Consider the following 18013-nt stretch of genomic DNA (forward strand, 5'->3'; position numbering starts at 1 on the left):
TTTGACGGTTTTACTTCGATAGATTATAATCTACCGAATAATAATACGTTAAATTGTAAGCAGTACGTTGAGGTTCACAATCTCGCGAGATAGATTACTACTATCTAACGGTGTTTACAATTTTACGGCGACATATATATAATTTTTTTTTTTTTTTTCAATTTTTTTTTATGTCAATTTAATTCCTAACATTTACTTTTTACATTCCTCTAAGTCGCGGAAATATATATAAATATTAGATAAGTATAAATAAGAACAAGACTTAAATTTTTTTTTTAATCAATGTTTTACCTCTCCTTTAAAAATATATATTTGTCTCAGGTATCAAACTGGCTTCGGGTGACGGGACCGAATTCTCCCCGAGCGACGCTGACGAGTAAAAACGTCAGTCACAACGTGAGCTTTGGGTTCTAACACCCGCCTTCTATTCATTTTGACATTCATAACAATTATTATTTGAAATATTTCAAAATCCCAAGTCTGTTACGTATTTTTATTTTATTGCCTTGACTTAGGTTTTTTGAACTAAATAATATTACGGAAGCCCCATGGGCAAGATATTTTTGACAATCTTTCATTCTTCTTTGCATTAGCGCTTTGGGTCTACATATACAAGGTGTTTAGTTTCGTGCTATATTTACTTAGATGATGTGTTATTATTGACGCTATATAAGAATTTTTGAAAAAAACTATGTTGTAAGTTAATTTGAAAAATATTTGTTTGTTAAAGAAAATTGTAAACATAGTTTTTAAAATATAATATAACGTCAAGGATTTTGAATATTTTGTTGAGCTTAAAGTAAATGTAGAAAGTCCTAGAAACTAGATATCTTGTAAAGACCATATTTTGTAGTAGAATTCACGAGGTTTAAAAACTTTGAAATTGGTTTTGAAAGTGCTTCGTTTCGTAGCTTTCGCTAGATTTTATTCAAATTCCACTTAATTTGTATTAATACGTGAAACGCGAATTTTCGGAAGTAGAAGAGTTATAGTAATAATTGGTTATAAGAATTAGTTTTTAATGAGAATTTATCATTGAATCCTTTTGGCACTCGACAAAGCTTCTCACCTATTGTTTAATAAGAGAAATTTTATGACAAAAGGTAAATAGAAAAAATATCTAAATTTTAACCAGTGTTTAAGAAAGTTATGACGTTTCACAGTGATACTAACGTTAGTTCTAAAATTTAATTTTAACAAAAATGACTCCGCTTATAGTATCCATAGGCTGTTTTATTATTTGATATTATCGTATCAAATGTGGGAATGTCCCATATTAAAATACTGATACGACTCTTTCGCCTATGTGTACTCTAAGAACTTTAGGTAAATATAATCTCAGCTCCGACTACACAAAAGCCACTACTTTAGAAGCTCTAAAACTTTGGATTAAAAAGAGACAGCTATATTTTTCAATCTCTGGCTTTTGTGTATTCGGGCATCTTTATTTGTGTTGTTGTGTCCCTTTAATTTTGATTTACGCCTTCGGTTAAAATATACGTTTTGTGTTAAATATAAACCGAAGGCGTATCTCGATCGGGTTCTATGTTCCGGTCAAGTTTTAAATGTCAAAAAATATTTTCATATACTTTTATAGTAGAAATGTTATTTTATTTCTTACGAGAACTATTTCCTACGAATGGTCGAGGGAAATAGTTCCTCGGTGCCCCGGCATCGAAAAAATAAGTAATAGAACAATTTGATTGAACATAGCGCCCTCTTTGCATTTCTCAAATTTTATGTTAAAGTTGATCAGTTGACAATAATTGTTCGCATTCATTAGCATTTAATGTTTTTTTTGGAAATGACGAAAAGTCGCCCTCGGGGGACTTCAGATGAATGTTTGTACTTTTATAAAACTATGTATATAAATTTACGAAATAAATTATGATTGGTTTAAAGTGTTTTATTCATATCAAAGAATTTCAAACCAAAATTTGTTGGCTATCAATTTAGGTCTCCCAAAAGTTCCTGAAGTCTTCGGAGTCCTTGGCCAGAGATATCGGGGAGCGGTCGTACTCGGATCGGCTGTTGTAATTGTCGACGTCCGCCGAGAAGTCGTCGGGATATTCCTCTTGCCCGTCGTTCACGGAATCTCTCTTCGACTCCATTTGCATGTCGACGCTCGACGCGTCTTTATTCTGAGAATGATATATAGCGTTCAATAAATCGTCGTCGGTCAGCTTTTCCAATTCGGGAGATTTGGATCTCTCTCTGTCGTTTACTTTTGGACTCACTATTATTGTCATCTGCGTAGATATTTTGTCTTTATCGTCGACTTCGCTATCCGACATCTCCTTGGTGTCGATCGAGCTCTCCACGACTAAGACTCTGTCGGAGTCCATTTTAATACTATTCATTTCACAGTTCTTTTCGATATCGACTCTTAGGAGATTTACTTGGTTTTCGTCTACGTCTTTAGTGACTTCTGGGATATTTTCTAAAGCATAGCTCTTTGTGTCCGATTTCGGACTCGTATCGGCCGGAGTCGACATATTGGGAGTGAGGTTGTAAATTTTGTTTATATTATCCTGAAGTATTTCCAATTCCGTCTTGTCAATAGAAGTTCCATCCGTTGGTTTTTCATTTGAGTCTTCGTCTAATATATTCATGGGTCTACGTTTTGTTTTACTCGATGTGATTCTAGTGTGATATAATTTTCTAAATTCTGTTAATGGTGTTTCCAAGTAATTCGTATTTAGTCCAAATATTTTCTGCCCGATATCGGAGTAACCTGAGGGTATGGGTTTAATAATTTCCGACGTGGCGTTTTTATTCTTAAAAGGTATTTCAAACGATCGGTACTCCTTTAAATATTTGTCGAGATCATTATTTTTGAAGTTAAATCCTTCAAGATTAATAGGTTCGTTAAGCGTTGAATTGCTTCTTTTTATCTCTGAAAGGGAAGGATTATTAGTTTTAGTATTGCCTTACTGAATTTTTTTGTTTAAAAAAATACTCTTATTTAGAACTCACAATTACATTATTTTTATAATTAACTAACTAAACTTACCCAATTCCTTCCCTCCTTTATCAAAGTGACCCTGATTTAAACTGTCATCTCTCTGTCGTCTCCGAAAGTCCTGATACGACCTTTCGACAGCTTCCGCTTCAATCTCCAACTTCCTCAAACGCATTTTGGCCTCTCGTAACGTCGTATTCGGACTCTTCTCGCGAACAGGCGGAGGGTCTCTTGTGCTGTGATTGCTGAAATATTTTAGTGACGAGTTCCTGCTTAGTGCTATTAGTAGTATGAGTACAATTTTAGTTTCGAGTATAGACAATAGAGCACTAGGTTCTACGAAATTCCTTTTAATATTGCTATATATGTTTAGTAGAGCTAAAATATATCACACGCTGCTACTACCACTGGAATGCTACAGTTAATAGAATCATTTATACAGGTATAAAATTTATCAATCAAATGATTAATACTTAAACTTAATAAACATTTTTTTTTTTTTTTTTTTTTTTTTTTTTTTTATAGAACGGGGGGCAAACGGGCAGGAGGCTCACCTGATGTTAAGTGATACCGCCGCCCATGGACACTCTCAATGCCAGAGGGCTCGCGAGTGCGTTGCCGGCCTTTTAAGAATAGGTACGCTCTTTTCTTGAAGGACCCTAAGTCGAATTGGTTCGGAAATACTTCAGTGGGCAGCTGGTTCCACATAGTGGTTGTGCGCGGCAAAAACTGCCTTGAAAAACGCTCAGTTGTGGAACGGCGGACGTCGAGGTGATACGGGTGGAATTTCGTATTCTGTCTCGACGTCCGATGATGAAATTCAGCTGCAGGTATTAATCCGAACAACTCCTCTGAACACTCTCCATGGTAAATGCGGTAGAAGATGCAGAGTGACCCCACATCTCTACGCAACGCCAAAGGATCAAGCCGCTCGGATAGGGATTGGTCGTCGACAATTCGAACCGCTCTGCGTTGTATACGGTCAAGTGGAAGGAGCTGGTACTGGGGAGCCCCCGCCCAGAGGTGAGAGCAGTACTCCATGTGGGGCCGAATTTGCGCTTTATATAGTTGCATGCGGTGGCCCGGAGTGAAGTACCGCCTCGCCTTGCTGAGCACACCAAGCTTTTTGGAGGCTAATTTAGCCTTTCCCTCCAAGTGACCGCGAAACTGAACGTCGTTCGATATGTCAACGCCAAGTATTCCAATGCTGGCTGTGGCTTTAAGAAGAGTGTTTTCGAAAAGAGGAGTAGCGACAAAGGGTGTTTTTTTAGCGGAAAACGCGCAAACTTGTGTCTTCTTGGGGTTAAATTGGACTAGGTTTTGTCTGCCCCAATATATCGACGAAATTTATTATTAGATACGTTATTAATTTTAATAATAAATATTAGTTTATATTATTATTTATAATATTTGTAATATCGACATTATATTTACCAAAAATAAATAATATGTTTATTTTGTTAGTAAATAAAAAAAACAACATTGATTTGTTACATAAACAATGTGTATAATGGCATTACACATTTGCAATATGTAAATTATTGTAAAAAATTTACATGAAGTAACTCACTTCCGTAATTTCTCTTTCGCCTCCCGCAAAACAGATTTGGGACTCTTTTCTCTCGGCTTTCGCTCGATATTAAACTCCGATACTTGCTTCTTCGTTTGTTCCGAACACACATTACTACAAAATGTAAAAAGACATTATATTTTATTCACAACAAAGTGAAACACTATTAAGAATCCTTACCAGGCACAAGATGTGTTGTCTTCATTGTTTTGATCAGAATTTAAAGGAATATTTGCGCTTTGAGTCGGCTCTTCTGTTCAAAATAAAAATATTAATTTAAAATTTAATCTAAAGAAATACTGATGAATTTGTTTTCAATTGATTTATGCTTAAACCACTAAAAAAGCTCCAGTTTTAAAAAAAATAGACATTTCAATTACCATATTGTCTATTTGTCACTTCTCTGGTGATAAGTTTTGAAGTAGTAGCGATTTGCGGCGTCACTCGGCGGCGTAAAGAGCGCCATTGGTTTATGAAATGTCTGTAATACATTTCAATAAATTCATTAAACATAAGGAAACATTTGTATCTTTGTGTTTCAACATATTAACAGAAAAGTTACTGAATAACAAATATTTCCAGAATATTTTAAAAATAACTAACCAGATGCGTGAAGACATGTTTATTTATACGTAAAATATTAAGAAAATAAAAAATAGACGAAACATATATTTTTTTCTAAGTTACAGCAGGCAAACGGGCAGGAGGCTCATCTGATGTCAAGTTATACAGCCGCCCACGGACTCTCTTACTGCTAGAAGGTTCGCAAGCGCGCTGCCTGCCTTTTAAGAATAGATACTCGCTTTTCTTGAAGGACCCTAAATCGAATTGATTCGGAAATACGTCAGTGGGCAGCTGATTCCACATAGTGGTGGTGCTCAGTTGTGGAACGACGGACGTCGAGGTGATACGGATGGTATTTTGTATTTTGCCTTGACGTCCGATGATGAAACTCAGCTGCAGGTTAAGTCCGAACAACTCCTCTGTACACCCTCCATTAGACGATTTTTCTCCATTTTCCTTTTAAGGATAACAGACTCACCTGCGACTGTCAGTATGTCTGTCTTTCAGCACGCCGATGAAGGGCAGTGCGTCTGTGGGTGTGAAGACGCGTCTTTGGGGAAATAAATTGACTTGTTCGCCACCACCGATACTACTCACGAACCCTCTGTTCGTGTGGGTGCTAAAAGTTATATTTTTATTATTATGAAATTCATTAAATAGATTTAAGCCATTTACAATTATGTTAATATTTTTTTACAGTTTATTCATAATCGACAGCTTTTTTAAAGATAATGTACTTATAATTTACTTGCTGAGGTGTGTGTAAGCGTGTGTGTCTGTGTGCGTTTATAGGTGATATTAAGAATCCATACGATTTGTTGATTTCCTTCGAAAATACATGGAAATAATATGAATCAAAAACATGAAAATATTGAAATTGAAGTCCAAGAAAAAAAGAAGTTACTACAACTGCGTTTGAAATAAAACGGAAATTGGAATAACAATATTAAATACAATTATTAAAATTACATGGAAATCGATAATATGCTCCGTTTTTTAGTAAGTCGGATAAAAAATTTAAAGTTTAATTTAGTTTTTATTTGTAGTCAATATATGGATTAATCTCACCTCGTAAACGGCTGTAGCAAAGTGGGTGCGGTTTGTGGTCTTGCATTCGTCACCTCTGAATGAAGACGACTGCGCTCACTTGCCAACGATGCTATGTGATCGCTTTGCTGTTAATTAAATTAATTAAATTTTAAACGAATTAATCAAATAATTATGTATTGATATTAATTGTATTGAAGCAGGATTTTTATTTGAAACTAGCTGCGCCTGCGAACACCGTTGTGCCTTAATATGATTATAACACAAATTACCAGCAAATAGATATATTTAATGTAACTAAAAAATGTTTAAAAATAAAATATAAAAAACTCTGGTATCTTTTATTAATAATGGCTTTGTTATCCGTCCTTTATATTAAACTAGCTGACCGGGCAATCGTCGTTTTGCCATGTATATCATTTGTAATAAAAAAATAGGGGTTGATCGTAGAGGGGTGAAAATTAAGGGTTGTATGTATTTTTAATGCTGTATCATAAAAAAAAAGAAATTAAAAATTTTGTCTAAAAAATAAAAATAAAAATTTAGGGGTGGACAACATTTAGGGGGATGAAAAATAGATGTTGGCCGATTCTCATAGATACCGGATAAGCACAAAAAATTTCATCAAAATCGGTCAAGCCGTTTCGTAGAACTTAGAATTTATCATAAATACATATATTTTTTCTATAAATAGGTAAAACTGTGCTTTGTTTATGTTTGAATGTGTATTCCGTTTTTGGCTTTTGTGTATAATGTAATTGTTTGTGATACGTCAATAAAAGGCGGGCTCGGAAGACAGACTAATTTATTAATGTTCGTAATAGCAGGTAGGCGATAGATGCTACATCTTTCCCCTACAAACCACGAAATACATTTTAAACCACTACAATAGGAATACAAGAAATATTACAAAATTTACATAACCTAGTACTTAATAAACTAAACCAAAATAAAATCTTTAATCATGACAAACTTACTTAACTTATCAACTATTATTTTTAGCTCGCTTTAAAGCACGCAATGCTCGAGCCGATAGTTCCTGAGAGCAACTCGGTGACTCGGACAGGGTCTGTGTTGACTGAGGCTCCACCTGAGACGCTTGATCATCAGATTTGTTGATAGTTTTATTAGGATCACTCTCTTCAGTTGTAACCTCCACCATCTCAGACCCTAGCCCATCATTACCCTCCTGCTCTGAGACAACCGCTGTATTCGTGCGTGACATTGAAAATCTGTTTTTATTTGAAATAATTTGGTCTGCATGTCTACGCCACTCAATACCGTTGCCCAAATCAACTTTATAAGAAACCGGGCCCGTCCTTTTACACACCTTTCCTGAAGCCCATTTCTCCCCTCCTTGCCTATAATCTCTTGCAAGTACTGTTTCTCCAATTTCAAACTCTCGCTGAGCACGCGGTATTTTCGCGAGTTGCCGCTCTTGCTTTTCCCGAACAGTGGCGGCCACGTCCGGTCGTATTGCGTCTAAACGGCTACGTAAACGACGCCCTAGCAACGCCACGGCCGGTGAAATGCCAGTTGTGGCATGCTCACAGTTGCGATATTTAAAAAGAAATTTATCGAGAGCTGCGTCAATATTTTCGCCTTCAAAAACTGCCCTTTTAATTGTTTTTTTAACGGTTTTGACTACATTTTCCGCTGCTCCATTGCCCTGAGGTCGATAAGGAGCCGAAGTAGTATGTTTAATGCAATTACTTACACAATAAGACTCAAATTCAAAAGAACAAAATGGTGGACCATTATCAGTCACGAGCTGTGATGGTAAACCAAATCTTGCAAAAATATTTCTAAAAACCCTAATTGTAAAAGACGCGCTGGTATTAGTCATTAAAAATACTTCTATCCATTTCGTGTTTGCATCAACAACAATAAGATACCGCCTACCCCCATATTCCGCAAAGTCAGCATGCAAACGATGCCACGGATGTAAAGGAAACTCCCATGGGTGAATTTGGGCTCGAGGTGGCGCATCCAACACGGACCGACACGCCCCACAGTTCCTACAAAGAGTCTCAATATCGCGATCTAAAGTCGCCCAATACACATAGCTCCTAGCTAAACTTTTCATTTTATTTATTCCCAAATGACCCTCATGAATTTCATCCAAAATATTTTTTTGTAAATTCGTTGGAACCACAATTCTATATTTATAAATTATACAACCTTGTTCAACAGCAAAATCATGTTTTCTAGCAAAATATGGTTTTTCACCTTCACAACTCGGATCGCTTGGCCAACCAAAAAAAATATACCGTTTGATTTTACACAAAAAATTATCTCGTTCAGTTTCCCTGGCAATATCTTTATAAGAAATAGGTGAAGAGTCCGCAACCAAATTAAGATAATCTACTGAATCTGCAAATCGACCCTCTTGAGGAAGCGGCAAACGCGACAAAGCATCGGCTGGACCGTTATCTACCGATCGTACAAATTCTATCGTAAAATCATATGCAGCCAAACGTGCTGCCCATCTCTGTAACCGACTTGCTGCAGTCAGAGGAATACCTCCCTTACTGCCAAAAATATATGTCAACGGTTGATGATCCGTACGCAATGTAAAACGTCTTCCAAACAAATATTGATGATGTTTAAAAACACCAAAGACAATAGCGAGCGCTTCCTTGTCTAATTGACTGTAACTGCGTTCCGCCGCATTAAGCGTGCGAGAAACACAGCTTACGGGCCGCTCGACCCCGCCCGGATAGCGGTGCGCTAACACAGCACCCAGCCCATAAGCGCTGCTATCCACTGACAAAACTAACTCTCGACCTTCCTCATAGTGCGCTAAAACCCGTTTACTCAAGAGTGATCGCTTTGCCTTTACAAACGCCTCCTCACATTTCGAATTCCAGTCCCAAGAAGAATTTTTTTTTAATAAATTATGTAACGGTTGTAAAAGAGTACTTAAATTAACAATAAATTTTCCATAATAATTTAACATGCCTAAAAAACTTTTTAATTGAGTTACATTACTTGGCGTGGGTGCATTATTAATAGCTTGTAACTTATCAGGATCTGGTTGCAAACCCTCTTTATTTATAATAAAACCAAGATACTTAACACTATCTTGCAAAAATTTACATTTAGATAATTTGACAGTTAGCCCCATACTACGCAAACGTTCGAGTACAGCCTTAAGATTAGTTATGTGTTCAGTTCTATTCGAGCCTGTCACACAAATATCGTCTAAAAAAACGACACAGCCGCTCACTCCACGCAACGTTTCTTCCATTAATTTTTGAAATTTTTCCGGTATACATGATAAACCATAAGGAGTACGACGATAAGCAAAAGTACCCATATGGGTAGTAATGGCCGTGACCGGCTGTGATTCCTCAGATAAAAGACACTGCTCGTACGCGTGCGTTAAATCTATTTTCGTAAACTGCTCCCCCCCTCTTAAATTAGCAAATAATTCATCAATTCGTGGTAATGGATAAAAATCTCTTTTTAATTTGGGATTCACAGTAATTTTATAGTCCCCACAAATACGTATCTCCCCATTTTTTTTAACTACTGGTACGATTGGGGTCCCAAAATCAGAGTACTCCACCCGATAAATGGATCCGTCTGCCTCAAGACGCGCTAGCTCGTTCTCAACTCGCGCGCGAAGTGCTAGTGGCACCGGTCTCGCTCGCACATAAACCGGTTCGTTATCGCAAAGTTGTAATTGAATAGTTTTCTTACATGTGCCCAACTTATTACAAAAAACTTCTGGAAATTCCTTGCTTAATCTATTCACAAAAGAATCTTCCGCTATTTCATTAAGATAAATTTCTTTAATATTCAACGCACGTAACCATTCTCGTCCTATTAAAGGTCTAGCACCTTCTTTTATAATATATAAACGTAATGATTTAACTTCCACGTCGCCCAAACGTACATTTACCTCAATGTAACCCAAAGACTCGATCTGAGTACCTGAATAAGAACGTAAGATTATGCCATCCCTTATAATTACTTTATGACAAAAAAATCTATTATACATTTCTTCACTTATTGCTGATATACGACTTCCCGTGTCTACTTCGCATCGAATTAAATTACTGTCTATAAAAACCTTTATAAAATAAGGTTCGTTACCCTGACTGCTCAACTTCAAATTAAATAACTCAACATCAGATTCGTCCGACACAAAGTTCTGTCGACTATCACTACCACACACTTGTTTGCACATCACTTTTAAATGACCCCGTCGGCCACACTCATCACAATTGTATTGCTTAAAACGACACTTATCCGCTGTATGCGCCTTGCCACAGCGCCAGCATGAAACACCAGAACCTGAAGTCCCCGCGCTTCCACCTGCTGAACGCACAGCAACACCAGCGCCCTTGGCGCTCGGTATGTAGGTCGTGCGCGGCTGTTGGCTGCCCACACGGCCACCGCCACGCGCGTAATGCAAGCCCTCGCTCACCTGACCGCCTGTTGTTCCTGATGCCTCATTCACCGATGCCCGTGTGGATCCACTGACCTCTGCGTGCCGTTCAGCCGCCTCCAATGCCAGTGCCAGTTCCACAGCCTCTTTATACTGTATCTTTTTCTCGGCAAAAATTCGAGATCGCATAGCATCATTCGCCAGACCCGATACAAATTGATCCCGAAGATTTTCTTCCAACGTTGAGCAAGATGAACACTTGCCGAAATTACATGAAGAGGCCAAGTGTTTAAGGGCCTGCAAGTAGTCGGTTAAAGACTCCCCATTTTTTTGCCGTCGCAAACGAAACACGTGCCGTTCCGCGATTTCGGACCTCTGAGGTTCTAAATGTTCTGTTACTAATTTGACTAACTCATCAAATGTCGAATCCTCAGGAAATCCTGGTGCACAAAGATCACACATGAGCATATATGTTTCTTCTCCGACCACGGTCACCAACATACTAACTTTTAATTCTTCGCTAATGTTATTTAATTTTATAAATTGTTTAACACGCCGAATATACGCTGGCCATTGCTTGGAACCCAAATTAAATGATTCAATTTTCCCAATCGACATTTTATACTTTTTTAATCGTTAAACCTCGTCGCCAAATGATACGTCAATAAAAGGCGGGCTCGGAAGACAGACTAATTTATTAATGTTCGTAATAGCAGGTAGGCGATAGATGCTACAGTTTGGATATTATTTAGTGAGTAGCTGTAGGAATACTGTTGAGCAAATAAATAAATGATTTTTACTTAGCCTAACTTTTTAGTAGGAACGTACTACGTACCAACATATGGAACATTTTGCTATGCTATCCCATAGAGACTGTTCGCTATTCCTGAATAAACACTTCAGTACTGCATAAAACTATTTTTTTTATGTTTCCAACTTTTATCTCCATAAAGTCTCTGAGAGTTTACGGAATAAATAAAATAAATAAATAAATTTATTTTTAGTTATATAGATTTATTAAAATTAATTGAATTTAAATAAACAATTTACCTGTCGTGCTAAAACATTTAGCCGATGATTCTCGTTCCTCAATCTTAGCAATTCTGCGCGATCACAAAAGTCACGGTCGTCGTGGTCACTCTGGTCACGGTCACTGGACGACCGGCTAGCGCGTTGGTAGTCGTGATATATTGCTTCGTTTGACTAAAACGGTGAAACAGATATATTAACGTACCTACTAATGATTTATTTTAAATAATTTTCACCATGGAAGGATATTATTGTCTATTATTATAAATAAGAATTCTAAGAATAACTTTTTGATGCGTAATAAATGTGGTTTTTACTAATTAATTGGGATTGAATTGCTCCAGTTCAAACAATTTGTATGACAATACTTGGCGATTAAAAAGAGTGGCGGAAAGTTTCTTGCCAGTTCTTGTTACCCGCTCTACGCCCTTGACTTGCGAACTGGTAGTAAATGTAAATTTACGATTAATTTAACTTGACGATTCAAAAGTGTACTTGGTTACCCACTTGAATAAAGATATTTTGAGTTTGAGTTTGAGTTTGAATGAGAATACGATTATTTATTGTAATTATTTTTACGTAATAGCGGGCAAACGGGCAGGAGGCTCACCTAATGTTAAGTGATACCGCCGCCCATGGACACTCACACATTAACATTTGTTTTTGTGTTTGTTTTTATGTTAAGGGGTAGTACTAAATCTACGTTTAAAATATGTTTATACCATTTAAATATACCTATTTTGGAATACCTAATTAATTTAAAAAAATATTGGTCACATAGCTAAAAACAAAAATTACCATAAAATTAACATTCTTCTGCTTCAAATCGTTGACAATCAGCCTTTGTTCATTATTCAGTAAACTTTCCGTAACTGTTCCCTTTTCGGCCAAACATTTCACATTTTTTTCGACAAACTGCTTCAAAACCTGCAACTCGTTTGCCAAATCTTTATCCAACTCCTTTTTATTGTATTTCTCTTTTAAAATCTCTAATCTTTCTCTTTCCATGTTGATGCTATCTCTCTCTTTCTTCAAGGTCTGCAAGTGTTCTTCTAATGTTTGCAATTCTTCTGATATCTGTTTGCGCATGTCCTCTCCCCGTCTCCGTAAAAGATCTTCAGCTTCTATTGTTTGGGATTTTAAGTTTTGTTCCTGGAAACGCGATGTTCTAGTATTATTCAAATTAAACACACCAATTATTGCCGTATCTGAATTTTTGTAGTTAATTTAATGTATAAAATAATTTCGTATGTCGACTTTATGGTGGAAAGAAAAAAATTAACCAATTTATTTTGTATTTTTAATAAAGAAATATCTAATAACGGATATTTTAGGTAAAAAAATGTGAATAGAATACTATATACTTACATAGGTGTATATATATTATCTTAATATATATAAATTACGTGTCACGTTGTTTGTCCGCTATGGACTCCTAAACTACCGAACCGATATCAATCAAATTTGCACACCGTGTGTAGTTTGATCCAACTTAAAAGATAGGATAGCTTACATCTCAATTTCTACCCGCAATATTATTTTATTGCAAAATATTTGTTTATTATTTAATAGTCACTATTCGTCAGTGTTAAAAGTACTAACATTTCAAATAAGCTACAATTTAATGGCATTACCACCAAAAAAGCATGGTGGTCCCAATGACTGGTGTTCTCCTACCTTTTCCCTTGAATAACAAAAATCTTAGCCACAGCAACGCTTGGCCGGTCTGCTAGTATATATATAGAATGTGTAGCCTCACACGACTGTATAATAATTTAAAATTTTGGAACATACATACATATGTTATTCAGGGGTAATATAGCATTTCAAACGTGAAAGAATATATTAAATAATCCAGTAATTTTGGACTTTTTTGTTACTTTTCTCTGTATAATATTTACCAATGATATAAAGTAGTTTGCTAAATTAAATAAGTATTAATATTATACCTTAGCAGTCAATCTCTCCGTCTCGCTCTTAACATCGTCCATCGCCTTCGTCATGGCATCGTGTTGCTGCCTCAACGATTTCGCCAAGTTCCAAAGAAATTTCTTTTTCTCGTCGACACTTTTACACAATTCCAATTCGCGTTCTTTAAACGATTCCTCCAACTGTGAAAAGCCAATTTATTTACGAAACACTAACAAAATTATTAATTAAATTAATATTTACATGCAGCACTCAAAACTTCCGCAAGAGTTTCTTTGAGAAACAATGTTATTTCAGTTCGACACCACCAGGGATTCAAACCTGAGAATGAGTCAGTCATATAATACAATTTTGGGTGTGTGGCAGAGAAAGAAGTGGACTAAATGCCGTGGAAATGAGAGCGTTAAGAAGTGCATTGCGTGATAGAATAAGGAATAATGAGCTGTGTGGGTTAAAAGAGGACAAGGATACGAAAGAGAATGATGAGGTGGCTGGTGATGAATGAGAAGCGGTTAACAAGCCAACCAAGGATGGCGAGATCGGGTTTGGTAGGCCTTGTCGTACATACAAATCCAGGTGCTACCAGAGAAGGGACAACTTAAAAGTACTCATAACCGGCAATGCCTGGTGAATATCATGAAAGTGGATGAAGCGAAAGAGATAGAGACGGTAGCAGGTGGATATCAGTTGTCTGTGCTTATCCCTTTGGGAAAAAGGCGTGATGATAATAAATAAATAAATATACCAGAGTATTTAGGGTCACATTCAGAGTCTAGACTTAGCTCTAACAACGATACCGTATGACAAAATTCAATAGGATGGCATACGAGTCACACTTTACTTTATATTACCCTTAAATAAATGGCGCTACAACTTTTTTAGGTCTGGGCCTCAGATGTCTGTATCTGTTTCATGACCATTTGTCAATCTAATAGGCAAGTAGGTGATCAGCTTGTACCTCACACACGCCGTCGAATTTACGCAATATTAGCCTAAGTTCCAGTTTAATGCTAGTATTTATATTAAATACTACACAAATTTTATGTATTAGACCGCATTACCTCCTCCCTTTGCTTCTGAAGCTGTATGGTGTGACTGGCGATAGATTTCCTAATGGTATTTTCTTGTTCCTCCTTTATCATATCAACTTCAGATTCATACACGGACTTTAGTTGTTCAAACATCTATGTAAATTGGAATATTATAAATGTTAGGTTCTATTACATATGACAATGTTATATAATTAAACAATTGACCGAAAAGTGCAGTGTGTGGTCTAGGGTTGTCGTGAAGCAGCAGTGGCCTATGGCCATTGAATTTGTAATTCCTATCCAAAGAGGAGATATTTGTGACACGACAAACCGCCAATTTCATATGTAAGGACAATTATACCATAATCAAAATGATTTCAAATTCAAAGAAATTGCTGTATTTGTATATAACTGATTTTTTTTTAGTGGGCAAACGAGCCGAAGGCTCACCTAATCTTAAGCCACCCATGGACGCACACAGAAGATGCGTGCGTTGTCGACCTTTTAAACATTGGTACGCTCTTTTCTTGAAAGACCTTAGGTCGAATTGGTTCAGAAATACTTCGATGGGTAGCTGGTTCCACATAGGGGAAACAACGGACGTCGATGTGAAACAGATCGTATTCTTAACGCCGGATGTTGGATTGCTCTGCACACTCCATGGTAAATGCGGTAGAAGATGCAGAGAATACTCCACATCTCTACGCAACGCCAAGGGATCAAGCCACTCGGTAAGTAATAAAATATTTTATAAGGGACCTCAGATTACTACCTTTTTTAAGTATTATATAATATTATAACTCTTTAATATTATAAGTCAAATAAGTGGTAAGCTTTTTACGCCTAAAACATCGACTTTGAGTCTTAATTACGCACACAGAAAAGACTCAATGACAACCGGGATTCAAACTCACGACCTCAACGGTGGTTTAGACTTAAATAACAAAAACGAAATCAGACCTCGTTTATGATGCCTTGTTCAACAAGGGACAGGTTTTTCATAAAACATCCGGGGTCCAGCGAATTCGTGGACTTTGGAGTCTGCAAGTTGTTTATGGTTATTATGGCTCTCTTATTATTATTTGTCTACATTTCGGTGCCTCGAAGAGCACTTTCTACTCAAGCGCTGCTTATATATTTGTGTGTACCAAGTGTGACTACCGTGTGTAAAAACTAGTGGATTTTATATGAGAGGAGACAGGAGTTCGTAATTCTCGTTTTTTTTTATAAATTTACTTATACTTCTTCCGTAACATAGACAACTTTTTTTTTTTACTTAATTCATTCATGGTAAAGATTCTCCAGGTACATTCTGCTTTCGGGGTGTGGCATTAACTGGGGCAATTAACCTTTTGTCAGAGCCACGTTTCACTTAAAACTCCCCTATTATTATGAGAACTAAGACTTTGATTGAGAATGTAAGTCTCAATCGAAGTTAAATAGCCCATTTACAGAGGAAAGCTGCCATAACATCACACTGCGACCAAATGACGGCAGGGCATACCGCATAGCTACATATTATTATTATATTTAATTAATATTCTTAGTAAACAATTGAAGAAACAATTAACGAACTGAATTATACTGTTCTTTTTTATCAGATTCATATTCAATGAAAAATACCTCATTGAAACGTGTTTTGCGTTTGTCGTATTTCTCTTTGATCCGAATCACGCGATACTGACACGTCTTGCAGAAGGAATAATGTCGACATTTGCGTTTCTTGATATTTTTCTTAAAATTCCCATCCAATGTGTCTGTACTTTTGTCACTTGTTAGGTTCTCTTCTGATACTGTATATTATATTGTATATATTAAATTGTTTTTATAAAAAAATAACACATTGTACCTTTGTATGCACCAACAAAGATCTTAAAGGCAAAATCCCTTTTTATATAAAATATGAATGAAATTAAAATAAATTTAAAAAAAATGTATTAACAACTCAAATTTAAGTAACAAAAACTATTTTCGATTATTTCAAAAAATGTTTTTTTAAATTTAAGACTAGTGAACAATTCAACTTATCTCAAAATTTCCTATAGGTATGTTATTTTTAAAAAATGTATATTTAAATCTATTTTTTTTACCATCACTTCTCAATGTACTAATAAAACTTACCATTATCATTAAAAATAGAGTCCTTTTGGCACAATGATGTACATTTAAAAATACATAAGAGAAGCGGTATTTTTTCAGACTGATACATTTCAGAAATTTTAAATGCATGTTCAGAGTCACATTCAATGCCTGTAATGATGATTTATTTTAGGACAGAATTACCATTGGTCCCTTTTTAGGGCATATAAATGAAATAAAAATGCACCATGGTCTGAAATAAACAGCCAAGAACTTTCTCACCTAAACAACTAAGAATGGACCACACATCATTGTCTTCAAAGTACAAATCAAATGTTTCTGTGTTTTTAATTAGCGCCCTTGTAAAGCCAAAAATCATATTTGCCAGTGGGATTTCAGACACAAACACTGAGAGAGTATAGTTGAATTCCTATAAACAACATTATGACATTCACACTTAGTAGATTAATTTATAACTATGAAAATAAATATTTAAGGAATAAGACCAATATATAAATGTTTAATATATTTTGATAATGTTTGGTGTAAATTAAATTCAAAAGACAACTAAAGACAATGTTTTCATTTTCATTTAATGGTGCATTAGAAACACAAATAGTAAGAAAAAATGTACTAACAAGCCTCAATAGGTACTCAGCTATCAGTATATTAATTGCCTGGTACCTATGTTCCAGACGTTGGGTAAAGTTCTTTTGGCATGGAGTAGTATCTCCTGAAATTTGTATTATTTAAAAAAAATATTAACTGCATAAATTTTTGCTTACTTTCAAAAAAATTTAATAATAAGGGTAAGGGTTTTCAAGCTTCAAAACCATAAAAGATTTCAAGAAAAGTTTTTCAGAAAAAAAAGCATCAAAAAGAAAGTTCAAGGCTTGGCAAATTAAAATGAGTTACGTTTTTCGGTTATAAAATACAACCAAAACTCATAAAATATTACCTGTATTAGCAGTTTTTAAAACATTAACGATATGACCACGCAAATAAGCTCGTAAGTCGTTTAAAATTCCATTTTTCTCAAATAACTCATAAATGAACTTTTGAAAGTTTTCTGGTGATTCTGGGATTTTCGTATCGGAATCGTTTAAAATTTGATGTTTCTCTGCAGTTTCTATGCATTCCATTTTGTATTAGTTTTCAATGTTTTTAATTTTCTTTACATGAAAATTTATTTGTAAATTTTAAAAATGTTCATATAACTCCGTTTGTAGACGTTTCCGGTTGCCATTAGCAACTTCACAGAACAAATTAGTCCGATTCTAATTTCTAAACTTTATCGCAAGTTCCAAAATATTTTTCCAACAACATTAAACAAAATTAGTGATCCTTTGTTAATAACAATATATTTATTTATTATACTGTTGAAATATATTTTTTTATTGTCGTCT

General features: G+C 35.6%; 3 protein-coding genes across 7 annotated transcripts in view; 1 reads left to right on the forward strand and 2 right to left on the reverse strand.

Annotated features, from left to right (window-relative positions):
• LOC125051465 (ankyrin repeat and LEM domain-containing protein 2 homolog) overlaps positions 1-18013 on the forward strand; it is a 29657-nt gene that overhangs the window by 11476 nt on the left and 168 nt on the right. For 2 of the 3 annotated variants that reach the window (XM_047651751.1, XM_047651749.1), the window contains exon 16: positions 322-1897. In XM_047651751.1, coding sequence (XP_047507707.1) covers positions 322-414 — 93 coding nt within the window. In that variant the 3' untranslated portion in view covers positions 415-1897. Of the gene's footprint in view, positions 1-321; positions 1898-18013 lie in introns of those variants that run through there. The other variant, XM_047651750.1, reaches the window with a different exon arrangement.
• LOC125051463 lies at positions 1892-17886 on the reverse strand. Of its 3 annotated transcripts, none has more exons than XM_047651745.1 (17): positions 17566-17886; positions 17246-17340; positions 16890-17037; positions 16650-16778; positions 16152-16321; positions 15489-15569; positions 14559-14681; positions 13518-13679; positions 12367-12720; positions 11590-11742; positions 6165-6271; positions 5575-5715; positions 4913-5013; positions 4713-4785; positions 4533-4646; positions 3014-3198; positions 1892-2896 (listed from the first exon to the last, which is right to left on the reverse strand). In XM_047651745.1, the coding sequence occupies exons 1-17, from the start codon at positions 17747-17749 to the stop codon at positions 1953-1955; spliced, it is 3264 nt and encodes a 1087-aa protein (XP_047507701.1). In that variant the 5' UTR covers positions 17750-17886; the 3' UTR covers positions 1892-1952. The 3 variants fall into 3 exon arrangements, with proteins under 3 accessions (XP_047507701.1, XP_047507700.1, XP_047507702.1); XM_047651744.1 differs by having other exon boundaries at positions 3014-3207; positions 17566-17882; XM_047651746.1 differs by lacking the exon at positions 15489-15569 and having other exon boundaries at positions 3014-3207; positions 17566-17880.
• LOC125051464 (uncharacterized protein K02A2.6-like) lies at positions 6932-10337 on the reverse strand. Its single transcript, XM_047651747.1, has one exon. It carries the CDS (start codon positions 10147-10149, stop codon positions 7129-7131), a length of 3021 nt encoding a protein of 1006 aa, XP_047507703.1. The 5' UTR covers positions 10150-10337; the 3' UTR covers positions 6932-7128.

This window comes from Pieris napi, chromosome 8 (genome assembly GCF_905475465.1).
Source record: "Pieris napi chromosome 8, ilPieNapi1.2, whole genome shotgun sequence".
In the NCBI taxonomy this organism is placed as follows: domain Eukaryota; kingdom Metazoa; phylum Arthropoda; class Insecta; order Lepidoptera; family Pieridae; genus Pieris; species Pieris napi.

Bases quoted from the DNA above. Each gene is read 5' to 3' on its own strand.
- LOC125051463 (XM_047651744.1), bottom strand. From the start codon at position 17,749: ATGGAATGCATAGAAACTGCAGAGAAACATCAAATTTTAAACGATTCC. The intron at 4,786-4,912 runs GTAATTGAAATG...TATTTTGAACAG, and splicing joins AGTGACAAATAGACAATATG to AAGAGCCGACTCAAAGCGCA. The intron at 4,647-4,712 runs GTAAGGATTCTT...TACATTTTGTAG, and splicing joins GACAACACATCTTGTGCCTG to TAATGTGTGTTCGGAACAAA.
- LOC125051464 (XM_047651747.1), bottom strand. From the start codon at position 10,149: ATGTATAATAGATTTTTTTGTCATAAAGTAATTATAAGGGATGGCATA.